The sequence below is a fragment of the Sylvia atricapilla genome, chromosome Z, assembly GCF_009819655.1.
Source record: "Sylvia atricapilla isolate bSylAtr1 chromosome Z, bSylAtr1.pri, whole genome shotgun sequence".
Lineage (NCBI taxonomy): Eukaryota > Metazoa > Chordata > Aves > Passeriformes > Sylviidae > Sylvia > Sylvia atricapilla.
In genome coordinates, this window is record NC_089174.1 from 69,630,894 (window position 1) to 69,648,117 (window position 17,224).

The 17,224-nt window shown below is 39.5% G+C and overlaps 1 protein-coding gene across 2 annotated transcripts in view; it reads left to right on the top strand.

Moving 5' to 3' along the window:
* The window catches only part of RAI14 (retinoic acid induced 14), an 86,978-nt gene that overhangs the window by 44,387 nt on the left and 25,367 nt on the right, over window positions 1–17,224 (top strand). For both annotated transcript variants that reach the window (XM_066339610.1, XM_066339611.1), the window contains exon 3: window positions 4,789–4,919. In XM_066339610.1, coding sequence (XP_066195707.1) covers window positions 4,789–4,919 — 131 coding nt within the window. The remainder of the gene's footprint in view (window positions 1–4,788; window positions 4,920–17,224) is intronic.

Consider the following 17,224-nt stretch of genomic DNA (forward strand, 5'->3'; position numbering starts at 1 on the left):
GCCATTGTTATTGCAAAATATCAATTGTTTGAAGGAAGGCTGTTGATAACTGTTTGGCATGTGGCCTATAGGAGTTGGAGGTGTGTGTAGGGTGGGGGTGGTTATTAAGAGAACTCTCATGTGCAGTTTTTTCTAGGATTAGATTTTTCCAAATTCATTACACATATGCGTTTATCTTTATGCTGAGATGCTCATGTTTGGGAATTTTTTTCTAGAATGCTACATACTTAGTTGACTAACTTTTGTATTTGCAGCAGTCTTAACATAAAAAGAGCAAAACCCATCTCCAAACAGTGATGAAAAGTATCTGCTTAGCTGTTGGTTTTGTTGCTCTTGTGCCATAGTAAAGATTTTCCTGAAGACTGCTGCTATTTTGTGCTAACCTTGAGTTTGAAGTGCTTGCATGGGTTGGCTCAGAATGTTACAGGTGGAGACCTCTCTGGCACTCTTTTATGTTACCTGAACAAGTGGTATAACAGAACTGAAGCTCCCCAAGGGCAGTGTGTGGATGATGCTGTGCAATTTGGATGATATCTGAAAGCAAGGCAAGTGAGGAATCTTTATTTAGAGGGGGCAGGGTGTAGCTCTCAGATGAAAAAGGAGCCTTACAGAAATGTCTGGCTATCTTGGAAAAGTGGATTGAGATGGTTTGGGTACTGTAGTGGAAGAAGCTTGATGCCATGGGTTTATGAAGTTAAGGTCTCCTGTTCTGCTGGCCATCCTGTACTCCTGGCAGAAGAGAACATCTCCCATGTGCGTGTTTTCCAGGACAGACAAATGCTGGTGCTGTATGATGAGTGTCAGTTCAAGGTGGCTTTTACAATGAACAGTAACAAGGAGTACCCATGTTTTGCATCATTCCGGCAGAAGTTACCTCCCAAGTCTTTGGTGTATATTTGATGATGTGGGACTTGTGGGGTCAAAACCAGGCTAATATTACAAAAGACTCCAAAAATGAAGTGTAATGCAACAGTCACTGCCTCTGTTCAGAAATTTGGGTTTTCTGATCTGCTATGGACAGCAGCGCCTGCGCAATGTTTGATTGCATGAGGCGCTTTAAGTGCCCTGCTGACTTAAATACCTCCTAGTTTCTTGCCAAAGCCTGGGTACAGTGTCTTTCCGGGTGTCATATGTATTCTCTGTCCTTCAAGAGTTTTTTTCCCCTGAAGAACATAGACAGTAGGGCTACAATTCCATATTGAAATGAGTTTTTGAGAGTATTGTATGCCATTTATTTTATTAGCTGTACCTTTAACTTTTGGAATGCATTGTACAGTGCTGGTCTTTGAGCATAATGGGGAAGAAAAAAACCAGTTTGATCCTATCAGAAGAATATTTGAACAACAGTTGATGTCCACATACTTGTTTCTTCTGTGTGAACAGGTTTATGCACAATTTCATTTCAAAAATAAAACAAGGTCTACAAATAGATTTTTGCAGCTTGCATAAAATTGACATTTCATCTACAGTTAGAATGATGACAGTTTATTGATGCCTTAGAATGGAATCTTCATTCCTTTAAAGAAAAGATGAATGACTTTGTATGAGCAATAGAGTGTGATGGCTTTTAAACATCTTAGGTAGGAGACAGATAGTTTATAAAGAAGCATAACTCTGCTGTGCAATGATGAAGAGAAACTCTGTGTATTCTTTTGTTTTCCAGGAGCAAAATAAAGTTTCAGGTAAAGTAATGTAATAGATGTTAAACATGCAATTGCAAGAACTAATGTAAGTGGATTTAGGTATGTAACAACATCTAAAATTACTCATTTCTTTAACATCTCTGAGTCACAGTGCTTAAAAGAAGAAACACTAATTAGATGTAGAACTGTAGAATGAGACTCTAAAATACAAATACAGACCTAGCCTCTACCAAATACAGACCTAGCCTAGCCACCAGCCTCTACCATGTTCTTCCAAGGAGGAAAAGGAATTAATTCTCTGGCTCTGTGTGAAAAATAAAGAAATGTACACTGATAGACTTTCCTTGGCACAGAGATACATCTGATACTACTGAGTGTTTTCAGGGTCACTTAATGGCTTGCCCAAGTTCTGTTCTATTTATTTCTCAAGTACGAGAGAATCTTTTTAGCTGTACAGATAAGTAGGCAGCAATTTTCAGCTGAGGCATCATTAAGTCTTTCCTTAATTGTGTTTGTGTGTGAGTGTTCATTTTAGGATGAAGTTGCAACCAGAAAGGATATGGTTGCAAACTACAGTAAAGATGAGTTAAAGAATCTGCTCTTGTAAAAGAGTGATTCCATATGTCATAAATGTTTTACTGTTAGCATGAACATTGTTCTGCATAATCAGAATCACTTTCAGAATACTCAAGGGTTCGCCATTCAGTATCTGAGTATCTCCTCAGTGCAGCTTCCACACTACTTAAGGGTAATTTGAGACATAAATGTGCTCATTCCTATTTGGACTGGGATTTTAATGATAGTGTAATTACAGATGAATACAGTTACCACAGCAGCTTCTCTAAGGGGAAATTGACACTTTATCTCAGATATTTCTTAAATATGGGAGTCAGTCTTTGTGTGCTTACCTGCTTGTACCAGAACACTGAATATTAGATTATATGCCAATAATGTTTCAATTTAATAGCTGGCTATTGAAGGAATATTCATGAGGCTGCCTCTTGAAGATGTGGCCATTTTTGTACTCTAAAGCTGAATGTTCTTCTGGGTGCTGTTCTGCCAAGGATTTTCAGCTGGCCTTAATCTTAACATTTTCCTGTAGTTTATTCTATTTCATGTTTCAAAAGTAAATTGGTGATTTCAGGTCAGGAAAAAATCTCAAGTTAGGTGTGGTGGTTTTTTCTTCAAAGTATTGGTTAGTACTGGATTGGATGTGCGTGTTTGGTGTGTGTAGATTAAGGCTGATTCGTCAAATAGCTTGTATTTAAATGTCCTATATGACTGAATAATTAAAAAAAGCTTGGAAACAGGTCAAGCTCCAAATAACGTACTGTCAAGTAAAGAGAGTTAACTTTTAAGTTTTTTATTTACAAGTAAGATACATTTTTTAACATCTGCTTTTAATAATAGGTTGACTTTATAGCATGAAATTCCCCAAATGCAGGGTAGGCAATGAGTCTCATTTTGGGTGGAGTCTGCTGCTTGGCTGGCCGCTCATTGTCATGGAGTCTAAATATTGCTTAGAGAAACAATATTTTTTTTTTGCTGATGTAATCAGTGCTCTAGAGTTTATAGAAATTTATTGCAGTGCCACAAGAATAAAGACTATGACCTGCTGGATGTGCACTGACTCACCAGTCATTCCACTGCCATAAGAGACTGCAGTTGCTCTGTCTGAATGCCACTTCCTTTGACAGAGCTGCCATTCATACTCTTGGTTCTAGGTGGTGTTCTTTCAACTCTTGTCTGCTCTCCTGCCCATACTGTGTTCTCCCTAATGGTTCTTTAAATTTGTTTTTTAAATATATTTTAACCTGGAACACTTTCCTTCTGTTCCTCCTTTTTTCAGGGTGTGAACAGCATGTGGGGTTAGTTCATATCAGTGTGCACATCTTACACTCTTCCTCATGAGTCCAGACAGAGAAATGATAAAGTCTTTATGTGTCTGGAGGAAAAAAGTCTGCATAAAGCATTGGGACAAGGCACTGGGGGAGAGGAGAGGACAGGACAGGTTTTTGGGGTTTTTTTATTAAGTTGAGTATTTCTCAAGGTATGTATTAACATGAATTTAGTAATTCCAGAAATTGTGTACAAATCAAGTGCTCATAAACAGACAGTCATACTGGAGATGAGCTGACTGATGTCAAAGAGAAAGTCACAGCTGTTGATGTTAACTCTCCTGAGTGTAGCAGGGTGCTAATATTGCTTCAAATACAGCTTTTAACTGCACCAAGTAGTTTTTCCTGGAGACTGAACAGTGTTGTTGATCCAGACTAGAATGCATGTGTGCAACTTTCAACTCCTTTTCCAGAGCTCATTTTGCTGTGATCACATGGAATACAGAAGGTTAACTGTCCTGTTTTCTTAGGATCTTGCTAGATTCAACTTGGAAGTCTTTTACAGGAAATAGGTCATTGTCCTGATCATTCAGAGGAGGAGGGAGAGTCGTCAAGTTGGGAAGTCATGTCCTATTACTGATTCTGCTGCTGAGAGGGATCAAAAATATTAGGGGATTAGGTTTGGAAAGATCTGAAAGTAGGGTGGTTTTCTTTCCTTTCAGTAGCACTGTATTAGTGGTTTGTTTGTTTTAAAGACCAGGGGATAAAAAACTCAATAAAGCTAGCTGCAGTCTGTAAAGGGCAGTCTCTTAACCCATTAACCTCTACAAAATGTGAGCTGGGAAAAGCTTTTAATATGGAAAATTTTAGCTGGTTTAGATTTTTAGGGTGGGGTCTGGATAAGATGAGGCAGCTCATTGCTTGTCCATGTGATGTATATTGTGAAGGTCCAATGGGGCTAGTACAGCTCTGAAATGGAAACCAGGACTAGAAAAATAAAGGAGAATTTTTGAAAATACAGTAAGAAAATGCAGTATTTTTTTTTCCTGCACTACTTATCTACAGAGTTTCCAAGTTACAATTCATCTTCAGTCATTGCTTAGGCACTGGCTTAAGCCATCAAATCCTTGGGAACCTCTGCTGCACAGCTTGCAGATTACTTTTATGCGGCTTTGTCTGTGCTGTTTCTTTGGGTTGGGCTTTTGTTTAAGCTTTCAGTGGTGATAAATGTGTGCAGGATCATTCTGGAGAGTCTGTACACAGAGCTGGTACTGATAATACTTCTCATTTTTTTTCCTTTTACTTAGACCAACGAGTGGAATAAGAATGACGATCGGCTGCTGCAGGCAGTGGAGAATGGAGACCCTGAGAAAGTGGCTTCACTGCTGGGTAAAAAGGGAGCCAGTGCCACCAAACAAGATAGTGAGGGCAAAACTGCGTAAGTCCAAACAGAGTCTGTGATTTAACTCATGGAAAATCCTAGCCCCAGATGCATGTGCCACTTCTGTGAAATAAAAAACAGATACTATCCTGAAAATGAATGTTTCTTTTTCTTCTGAAGCACACATTCTGCGAATCTTGATTTGTAATTCTATGTTTAAAATGCCATTTCAAAATCATAAACCCGTTAAGGTAACTTGAAGATTAACAAACTCCTGGGCAGATTGGGACCATTTTAGGACAGGATATTTTTGAATTTCATGGCACACTGCAGATTGCACACTCCAGAAGGTGTTAATCTTTGGGAATATCTTTTCCCATAGACATTACTTTAATAAGACAGAACTTAAGATGTATTTTCATCCTAATGGATTCGACTGAACTGAAACTATGGTGACAGTTTTAAAATCCTGCAGATGCTAAGGATTCACTAAATGTTCGTTGTTTTGATTCAAGTGTGCTAATGAAAGTTTTGTGTAAACTAGATTCCTTTTGCTATATATTTCATATATAGCATTTTCATACTCTGATCTTCCTCTTGTTCTCCTGTGAACATTCTGAATTGTGGAAGATAAAAGATTCCACTAAGCAAACTACAGCCAAAGGATTGCTATCCTTACACTTTCTTCCATATGGCACAGAAAGATGATTTGGTGGATAAGTGAGAAATAGGTGTCCTGTGACAGAACCAAAACCTGATAAAATTCTGGATAGATGTGGGCAAAGGAGGATTTAGAAGGGCACCACAAGGCAGTTTAGTCTTGGGAAGGGCAGAATGAAGCAGATTATAGCAAACTCTAAGTTCTAATAAATTACCCCGGGTTACATTTATTGAGTCATACTCTGCTTCTTTCTTGGTCTGGTTCGATTTCCTGCATCTGCTCTATTTCTGCTCTTCATCTGAGGACACTGAGTGATGGATTGACTGATAATGACCTGAAATTTCTTACTGCAGAAGTCCAAGTCATCAATTATGTCAAGCAGGCTCTCTCCTCCATACTTTAATAGGTTTTTGATTTTTAAAAGTTGCATACATGTGTTGATGCTATGGATTTTTCTGAATGTCTTGGATTTTGTAAATAGAAAAAATTTTATTCTATTCCATCTGTTGAAACCTGGTTGGGGAGGTGTTTTTTTCTTTATCTGTTGTAACTCCAGGAGGGAGGGCATGGCTGCCTTTCTGATAACAAACCAGCTTTTAAAACCGGTTGGGGGATTGTTATCACTGTTCACTCTTCCACTACCTCCATGGGAATATCTTCTGTTAATGGGTCATTAAAGCTCACCCATGATATGACACATTACATCATCTCATTGTGAGACGCTCTACCCAGGGAGGAGGAGCCAAACCATTTCCACCTAGATAAAAAGGAGCCACAAGTGTCACCAGACATCCAGTGTTCCCACGAGACTCCCAAAGGAAGACTGGACCCATCTCTGGACCCTTTTCTCTAAAGGACCATCTCTACTTTCAACAGGACCATATCTGCCACTCCAGGAGGGCTTACTTTTGGACTGTTTCCAACACCCTGACTAACAGGATGTCAGGTTGTATTCTGACTCTGTCAGGGGTCTTCTGGACTATTGCTTTTTATTTTATTTTGCCTTCTTTCTATTAAATTGTATTTCTGACTTGGAGTCTCTCACTGATTTTGCTTTCAAACCACTACACTAAGGAACCACACAAAACTGAATTTATCAGTATCTCTTAACTCTAAGAATGCAGTTAGGTATTAGTGCAATGATTTTTCAGCTTTAAATGGTTACAATAAAAATCTCCCATTTTCATTCTTTATTTGCAGCTACTAAGAAGTTAGTAAGCATATATTTATACAAATTATGCTGTTACTAATAATGCAGTTGCAAATACTTCTTTCAATTGCTTGGAACAAATGTGAGTTAGTGCTATAAAGATCTCTGCTGCTTCTTTTTCTGTATGCTCATTTAACTGTCATTTACTTTTAATTTTTTCTCTGTCATGGTTAAAAGGAAGCGTGAGAGGGAAGAAAAAAAAGCAGTGTTGCAGAAATACAGCATGTCAAGTCTCATTCTGTTTCCAGTGCTTTGGGAAATTTAGCAGACCTGATCAGGTTATTTCTGTCTATGTTTTGAAAGATAGAGACTGACAGGTGTGGAAGAAATGACACTAACCTGGAGAGACATAGCTAGCAAGGGTGGCCCAGAAATATTCTCCAGTGTGTCTTAGTAGTATTGGGCTGTGTCTTGTTTGTGTTTTTATCACTCCAGAGTATTTTTCGGTGTGTACAAAATGGAGTACAGCCATTATTTCTGTATAGACTTGTTTTTCCTGTTTGTGGTGTGATGCCAGCGCTTCATTCCTTCCATGTGTCTGGGTGCGTGACACAGCTGGTTTGGCCTGGCCTCAGAAGCTCTGCTTAGAGGACTAGACCCTTCTGCAGCCCAGGACTGAGGTCTGTTGGTGTGCTGCAAGAGTGTGGTGCTGGTTTATTAGCTACCTCATCTATAACATCAGCTACTCCAGTGTTGGGAAATTGTAATCTGCACAGGGCTTTTTGGGAGAGCTGTCCACTCTTGTACTCAGATTTCACAAAATCACAGAATGGTTTGGATTAAAGGAAACCTTAAAGATCATCTCATTCCAATCCTCCTGCCACAGGCAGGGACACACACACTTGGCCACGTGCAGGTAGCTGAATTCAACCTAGCCCTTAACACTTTAGGAATGATTCCTCCACAACCTCTCTGGGCAACCTCTTCTAGTGCCTCAGCTCTTTCACAGTAAAGGATTTCTTATTACTACCGCATCTAAATCTACCCCTTTTCAGTTTGAAGGCATTCATTTTGTCCTATCTCTAAATGCCCTTGTAAAAGGTCTCTCTTCAGCTTTCCTGTAGGTTCCCTTTTAGATACTGGAAAGTGCTACAGTGTCTCTCCAGAGATTTCTCCCATGAGCCTTAAACATGGAAAATAAGGCAGTGATTTGTGACAGCCAGTGTGGCTTCAGTGAAGGCAGATAACACCTGACAGATCTGTTAGCATTCTGCAGTTGGGTCACAGCTGTGGTGCATGAGGGAAGAGCAATGACATCATCTACCTGGACTTGTGCAGAACACTCGATCACTTGACACTGTCCTGCGCAACAGTCCTGTCTACAGCCTGGAGAGACATGAGTTTGTGGGATGGACCAGTCCTCCCTTTCATGAGGGCAGTGTAGAAAGGCAGAATCACCTCCCTTGACCTGCTTCCCACAGAATTATTTTGATGAAGAGCAGGAGATGATGTCTGGGCTGTGAGCTGACATTGTCAGCCTATGTCCAGCCTCTTGTCCACCAGCATTCTCAGATCCTTCTGGGTAGGGCTGTTCTCTGTCCATTCTCTGCTCAGCTTTTAATTGTGCTTGGGTTTGCCCTGACCCAGGTGCAGGACCATCACTTGGCCTTGTTGAACCTCAGGAGGCTCATGTGGTTTCACTGGTTACATTTAAGGAAGTTGTCTGCAGTGCCATGTGGGAAGGGAGCTCTTTGGATGAGTGTTCTATTGATCCCAATGAGTATGTATGGATGCATTTGTTTACTTAATTGGGATGAAGCTGACTAACCAGAAGAACATGGTGGATTCAATTATGTAACAGAGTGGTTAAAGACTTTGGAATGTGCTGGAGAGCAAAAAGGAGAAACAATTACACATTGCAATACAGGTTTGTTAGCTCCATCATTGTCTGTAGCCTTAAGGTGTGATGTGTTTCTTTTAAGACTTTCCTTTCTCATTCCTTTTTTTAACAACGCTACAAGCAAAATTCTCAGTACTGTCCAGATGTTTTAGATATAGTAATATAGTGCATTATTTTAAACAGAAGGTGGAGAGGATAATTTTTCATGCTTAGAGGGGTACTTTCAAGGTTTTATTTTATAATTAGATTACTTCTATTATAAAATCCCTGAACTGAAAGGAACAGAGACCAGAACTGAGGATATTCTTTATTTGTTCTGTTGAATACTGTGTGTATCATCCCACTGAGTCCTGCTATGATGTGCTCCAGCTTTGGCTCAGTTTTGGACATTACCACCTAAGTTTCCTCTTTGTGTCCCTTTTAGTCCCTGTCATTGAGGTCCTTTACTTTGTGACTTGTTGACATGCAATACAGTAGAGGTGCTTAAAATAATGAGGTCTGTGTACCTCATTAATTTAAGGTATTACTATTAAGGTAGATATTTCTTAGAGATAATGTTTACAAATTTTCATTAGGAGGCTTAACTCCTCAGCAGTATCTCTTTTAAAAAAAGGTATTTGAAAAATACCTTGTCAGAGTAATGAAATTACAGTTTTTAAGACTCACTTAATTTCCACACCATCACCCTGCCTTTGACTAAGTTCTTTCAATAAACAATAAATCACTTTTAAGGCCATGGAGCAAATCAACCTTTGGCATAAGTTGACACGGTCCTATTGTTGCTCCCACTTACATAGCACAGACTATTGCCAAGCATAGTTGTAATAGAACCTATCTGGAAATCTGACTCTGTCATTGTAGTCTTACTTTGCCAGATGGGTTGGTTGTTTTTTCTTTTGGTCCAGCTTCCTTAAACAACAAAAAGGGGCTTTCCTGCTTGGAATTGGTCATTTAAATCCACTTAAACTAACAAAAAAAGGTTTTTGAAAAGATCCCTTTTGGGAATGATAGGATTGGATTCATTCATGTTCTGCACTTTTCACAAGATCTAGTGTTCAGATGGGCTGTTGTTTTAAGAAGCTACTGCCATTATTGAGGGGAAGTGGGGGGATGGGGTCAGGAATGATTTTGGAAAGGATTTACAGTGTATAAAGGGTAGCACTTCCTTGTCCTGAAGTTATTTTGTCAGTGTGCCAGTCCATTACTGCCATGTTTGCATGTTTCTGCAAGGTACTAAACTAGAATTAAATGCTTTTGGCTATTAAGTGAAAAAGATCTCTGTACATTTTTTGAACTGCAATTGAATCAGCTGTTGTTTAATGAAATTACTCTAACAATAGTACAAGAAAGCTTTAGAAACCTCTGTGAATTTGCTCTTAAAGGACTCTTTCACAAAACTACTGCCAATAGCAGTTAATAGAAAAGATATATTTTCATTTGAAAGAGACTGTTCATGCCTTGGAGGCTGAACTAAAAATAAATTTTGGAGCATATTCCAACTGCAAATACTTGATATTTATTATGTACATAGTATTCATTTTTGTTCTCTTCCTTTCAGATCTTACTGTATAAGGAGGTGGGGGAGAGTGGCATGAAGAACATCACTTTTCAAAAAGTAGATAATTTTTAATTACTTTTGAGAGAGAATATTTCCTTGTATGTAATAATATTTTTCCCCGGGCCCCATTCCATGGCACTGCTCTCCAGCATCTCCTCCCCGAGTCTGTCTGGGGTTGCCCTGGCCCAGGTGCAGAATCCAGCACTTCCCCTTGTTGACCTTCATGCAGTTGGTGATTGCCCAGCCCTCTGATTTGTCATGGTCTCTCTGCAGGGCCTCTCTGCCTTTTAGGGAGTCAACAGCTCCCCCCAGTCATCTGCAAACCAACTTAGTACCCCTTTAAGTCTTGTGCCCAAGTAATTTATGAAGGTATTAAAGAGCAAAAGGCTGAGGATGGAGCCCTGCAGAACCCCTCCAGTGACAGGACACCAGTCTGATGTCACCCCAGTCACTGTAACCCTTTGTGCCCCACCCATGAGCTAGTTGCTCACACATCCCAGGATGTGTTCGTCCAGCTTTGAGCTGGACATTTTGCCCAGAAGGATCCTGTGAGAGACAGTATAAAAGCTTTGCTGAAATGCAAAAAGATAAAAAATGGAAAAAGATCCACTGGCTTCCCTTGATCAGCCAGGTGAGCTACCTTGTCATTAAAGGAATTTAGGTTTGACATGCATGACTTCCCCCACATGAAGCCATGCTAGCTATGATCAATGACTGCATTGTCCTCCAGGTGTTTTTCAGCACCTCCCAGAAGGAGGAGGATCTTCTCCATAACCTTACCAGGCACTGCAGTGAGACTGACAGGCTCAGTTTCCAGGGTCCTCCTTCTTGCCCATTTAAAAGCTCAGACAACATTAGCCAGCTTCCAGTCAGCTGGGACCTCTCCAGATTCCCAGGACTGTTCAAAAGTCTTTGAGAGAGGCCTTGTGGGGACATCAGCCATCTCTTTGGATATTCTCAAATTAATCCCATCAGGCCCCATAGATTATGGGGATCCAGCTGGGGCAGCAGATCCCACACAAGTTTATGGTCAACTGAGCATTGGTCATTCTTGCAGCTGTGGTCCTCCAGCTCAGGCCACTGGAACCCCCTTGGCCTGAGAAAAATGTGCAGTTCTCTAACACTGAGTTGTGGATGTTGGCAAACACTCTGGTTGTGTCTGGACCGACAGAAAAGGACCAACTGGCAGTGCAGAGGAAAACCCATCTGGGCTGCTGAACTGTGGCATGATATCACTGCCCAGGTAGAGAAGTTGGCTGTAAAAGTGCATCATGTAGATGCACATGAATGCAAGGGTCAGACAAATGAAGAGCTGCATATCAATTTGATCTCTGAGAAAAGAAAATTAATTTACTTTTATCACAGTATTTAATTTCTGATGGTCCAGATGGTCGCAATAATGTCTAGGTTTCTGAATGTGGTCAAAGTAAGAAAGACCACAGGGATCTCAACCTTTGTTTTATTTCTAGCCAACAGATGGCTGAAATCTGGTTCTAATTCCAAAATTTCTTGTAAAGTTTATTTCCATGGGAGATCCGGGTGTAAAAGCTCTTGTCTCTCTAAATCTTTCCTGAAGTTCTTTTTAGGTTCAAATCATGAGTCTTCAGTTTTCATCCCCTTCCCTGCCCTGCAGCATTTTTAGAGAAATAATTTAATTAAGATGTTGATATTAAGTTTCCTGAAAAATTGCTTTCCACTTGAGGCAAATGCTTAGAAATGCTAATGAAACTCTAGGCCATGCTGGATGAATGTGTCCACTCCCAGGATACTAAATTGGGCTAATTAACTTTCTATTAAGTTCAGTATGAGCTGATTGTTAATGTATGGTGAGAGGGAATGCTTTTATCTCCACAACAGAGGAGCAATACTTAACTTTGATTTTATTTTATAATTCAGTGATACATGAAAAAATCCACACTGCCTACAAACACGTTGTATTGACAATCGTGCAGGCTTTTAAATGAGATACATGCAGTGAATTCATGACTCTGCTTTGTTCCTGCCTGTTGACTGAAACTTTATAGACCATTTCTGAGAGTTTTGGCCTCTCACTTGACCCTTCCAAATAGAGTTGGAAAATTTCACAATCCAGGTTGTAGTTCTTGCCTACGCTTTTGACAGGATTTGAAATCAACAACATCCAGGCTCTATTATACACATTTTAAAAGGAATTTTTATAAGACAATTTAGTGTTTTTATATCTTTATGCTATTAGGGAAAAAAAAATGAAAGAGAAGGGACCATCTTCTGAAGAGACAGAAATGAATCATCTTTAGTTGTATTTCACTTACAAAGATCCTAAACTTTTTACTTTATCTCATTAGTGATTTCCTATGTTGTAAATCAAACAAAATCCATGTATTTAAATAACAAACTCCCTATTCCATATAAAGTTCTCTGAGCATTGAGAAGCCTCGCAAATGGGTTTTGCATCTTACATGCATGAGGCTTTGTGCAGATGATTTCTAAAGTTCAAAGATGAAACAAACAGTCTGCAATTTCTTGTAGGAGCCAGTTTGTGTCTTCTGTTCTATATTTGCTTTTTCACACGGCTGATGGCTATTCTTAAGAATTTTTGTATTTCCTTGTCTTTCAGTGGGGCTGTCATCTCAGAGGGAAGCAAATCCTCTTCTGAAGGGCCCTTATAGTCATGTTTGAGTAGCCTGTGAGCCTTCTGCCCGCAGGCAGGATCAGCCAAAGCAGTAATGCAGCATCAGGCAGCTGCTGGAATTCCCTGTTAACGCAGCTCCATTTGCAGAGTTGCCAAATACCCAGTTTTTGCCAGACCTGGCCAGCTTTCAACAAGTTTGTCAGTTGCTTGGATCAGAGCACAGCCTGGATGATTGGGAGTTTTTGTATGCCTGGGTTGAAACAGCTGCAGTTTGGCTCATGTGGAGGCAAAACCCACTGCCCCACTTTCCAGTGGGGAATGCTGTTGCTGCTCTCTGCTCTTGTCCCACCCGAGCTGGCAGGAGAGCCGTGAGGGATGTATGCCTCTCATGGGTTGGGCCAGAATCATCCTCTTCAAGGCTGGAGGGGATAGGGTTAAGGCTGCAGTTGTTTTTCAGATTCTTATCTACATAATGGGCTGCAGTTGTTTTACATGTTTTTCAAAGACTTATGCCAAATTAGCTGTATGTGTAGATTTTAATTATACCCACTGGCTGTTACTGGCTTAAAAATATACTCTAATCTAGGAAGGAGAATGGACAGCCAAAACAGAGCAATGTGCAAATGTTGAATTTACTTAAGGGGTTTTTTTTTAATTTCAAACGGAGGTCTTGGGGAATAGACTATGCTGGTGGCTGTTATTTACTGGACTTATGCTTCACTCTGTTTTCTGCTACCTTCTTTACAGGCATGTTCTGTGTTATGAAACTGCTGAAAAGTAGCTGGAAAGTAACTGAAAAATTTAGAAAAGCTCTGAAGTTGCATTTGTCTGTGGTCCAGCCCCTAGTTCTCTTCCAAAATATGCAATCTTAAATAGTACAGTGATTCTGAAATACAAAATAAAAAGTATATTGCCATAATAATCCAAAGAGTTTATTTAAAAAAATAAATGCTCATATTATCCCGTAATCTTTGAAGAATGTGTTACAAGTAGATTAATTACTCTAAGTATATATTATTGCACTTGGTTTGCAATAATCCCATGAAGTGAGAGAAGTTCACTTTGTACAGCTTAATAAAAAAATAAGTAAATCCAAACAGTTGCTTCAAATCTGAATAGATGAGAAGTATTATGAGCATAAAAGGTACAGAAATATCAAGGACAACATATCCTGAGCTATTCCTTGCCAATATCCCTCAGATTCATAAGGATATTTCTGCTCATTAGTTCTTGGAGAACTAGATGCAGTTCTTTAGTCTTGCTGGATTTTCATGCTACAAAAATATTTGCTTAGATTAACCAAGATTTAGATTAACTTAATTAAACAAATTAATTAAATTAATTAATTTGAATTGCTCTCACTCTTTCGGGTGGTTCAGGATTATGTTGCTGTGATGTTCATGACTTTCCATATACTAAGGTGATTCTTAGTAATTGCTGACCCACAGGCAGTGATACCAAGTGAGTTATGTTGGAGGATGTAGTCATTGCTCTCATTTTTGGGCTTAATTTTGAACTCTGTTGGGCCTTGAAAGGCCTGAAGATGGCTACCTGGTTTTACCCAGCTTCAAGAAGAAAGTTATCTTTACCTGAGCACATCCTTAGGGATTTCACCCTGTGCTAAAAAGATGATATGCCAGAGTGCATGTTTATTGAGAAGGTAACTGAGCACCGGTTTGGACTTTATACATGAAATGTGGTCTTAAAGAAACTATGAGAAATAATCTTCCCTACTTGTCTGCCTTCCTTATCCCTCAGTGTATCTTTCCCCCTTGTCTGCCTTATCCTTATTCCTTTGTTTTGGGGGCTCAGGCCGCACTGCACAGATTCCTGGGCTCTTTAAGCTTTTTAATACTTTGTTTGTCATACTTTGTTAATTTTTCTACCTTATAACTGCAAAAAATAAAAATAGTATATCTAAATTTCAGAGTTTCTGTCAACACCTAGGAATGCCCTGAAGCTTCTGTTTGCAGAATCTCTGTTGCATTTTGCTGACATTAGTTCCTGAGCAATTTTAAAATAGACCCTGTGCAAGAAACTTTATGTGATAAATCTAAATTATGAGCACTTTTGTTTACAGTTAATGGTGCATGGAAGGAAAGTCCATACATTTCTGACTTGAAGCGGGAGTTTGTGTTAATGTGGTAATAGTTTTCCAAAGAAAACTGTGTGTGAAAATGGAACTGCTGGAGCACAACCTGAGAATGAAAAGTATAAAGCTGCTGGGGATCCCAGAAATCTCTCTGAAGAGCAGCTGGGTGGATATTTTGCTGAGTTCAAAGGCTAAAATCAGGAGTCTGTAGCTTGCCGGCTCCTATTTTGCCTGATACAATCGCTTCTTTTCTATAAGAAAATAGTCATTAAAGAGGGCTGCCTTTTAATAATGTCCTGTAGCTCAAGGTGTGTATGATTGAAACAAGACTTTTCATGATATGATGCAAAGCTGGAAACTTTATATGAAAACTGCATTTGTTGTGGTTTCAGTGGTGAGTTTTTTGGTTTTGTTGGTTTTTTGAAAGCTGTCCCAGAATACATGCTAACACAGAAGGGGCATTCAGAATTTTTGTCAGAGGGTTCTGTGTATATTGGGGCAGGGCAGATGCCATCTCATGTTAAAACAGAAGGACACAGGCTGTGTGAAGAACTTCACTCTACTGTGGCTGGTGCTAAAGGGGAGAGAGGGGAAAATAATCTCACATGGCCCCTGGTAAAGCCATACCTGCCTCTGTCAAGTTCTTAAAATCTTGTACTGCACTCTAGAAGTTGTTTGCAGCAATTCACTGATTGAATGTTTTAAAACTCTGAAAACATTATTTTCCCAGCTTGTAATGGTGCCAGCTCTGATTTGATAACAAAATGTATTTCCTCTCTTTCTCCTAGATATTTTTTGAACTCTTTTGGCTGCATATATACAAGTGACAGGATAATGATACGGAATGCCACTGTTACTGAAAAGCCACATTTTTTACATTTGCTCTTGGGAGTAGGTAAAATGGGTGCAGTGTGAAGCTGTAAATTTTTTGTTTGAAGAAAATAATAAAACCCCCCAAAGAACTGGTAGGTATTGATAGTGATTGCCTGTAGATGTCTGATTTTCCTTTAGACAATGTGATCTGCCAAACATCAGTATGGCTCCTCCATAGCTAAATGACTGATTCTCCCTACAACATATATTCTCTCAAATGAGTGGTAGTATCTTGGTAATGCAGTCAGGAAAAGATGAAGATACTTTTGACTTTCATAGCAAAACCTTCATGGTTTAATTTTAGGTTTAAGGTGAAATTCTACATGCTGTTCCTTATTTTTCACTGACAGATTGCATCTGTGCTGTGTGATGAAACAGTGGAAGGCAACTTTGGTTTTCAACTGGCTTTGTTTCCTTTGCCAGCTCATCCACCTGCCTGTGCTGGTGCAAGGAGAAGGCAGAACCCAGAGAGGGCTTGCAAAGGCAGAGGATGCCTTCAGTTTCAGGATTGTTCTGGGGCTTTCCCAATCATTTAATCTGAGGGTGGCAATTTTTCTATTATTAGGTTCAGGTATCAATTGCCATGTAAAAAGAGGCTTACTTTCAAAGTTGTTTTAATGCTGATAAAATCTCAAGCCCTTCACAGATCAGTAAACCGTATTTTTCTACAGTGACTGGTCACCCCCAAAACGGTGCTACATGTGAGAGGAAATCACACTGGACTTCCTCCTGTGTGACACCAAGTATTTTCTTCATGCACAGAATGTGCTGCTCTAGTGGTAACTCATGGCCCTTTCTCCTTTAGGACAGGTCTTGGGAACTTTGCTGTTTCTGCCCTCAGCCTGTGGCGGAGAGCAATCAAAAGCCAGGTAGCATCTACTGTATTTATTTTAGCTGTTGTTATTGAAGGAGGAGTGGAGACCTTGAGGGATAGCACTGTAAGCTAGGTGCTGCTTCTAAAATATATAAAAGCTCCAGTTAGTTCAGAAAGTCAGCCAGGTTATCAGAAGGTCACTTTGTGGCTGAGATAGCTGGTGAATTGCTTGCCTGTCTGATCTGGTAGTAGCAAAGCTTAAATTTCTTCAGTTTCTATTTTTTTTTCTTTTATTTTATCAGCAATACAAAGTCTCTTAGGCAGCTCTGCATCTTTATCATTCTTGTTTGTTTGTGTGAAGATATTGGTTGGTGGGGAAACTATAAATCATCAAATTGTTGGAAGGCAAGTTAGATTTTTTAAAAGTCAGCAAAGGGTTGACATCCATTAGAAAATGAAGAAGAATGATCTGCCTTGGGGAGGGATGTTTTTACTCAAAATAAACCTTGACAATGAGTGTATATGAGTTCATAGTGTTTTTCAAACATTCTTGCACTTAAAATATTTTCAGAGCACTCAGACTGAAATTACAGAGAACAATAGTATTATATAGTTGCATATAAGTTTGACTAGGTTCCATGTTTGTCGTAACAGGAAATAGCAAATACAGTATTCACTTAGTATCTGTAATTCAGCCATATTC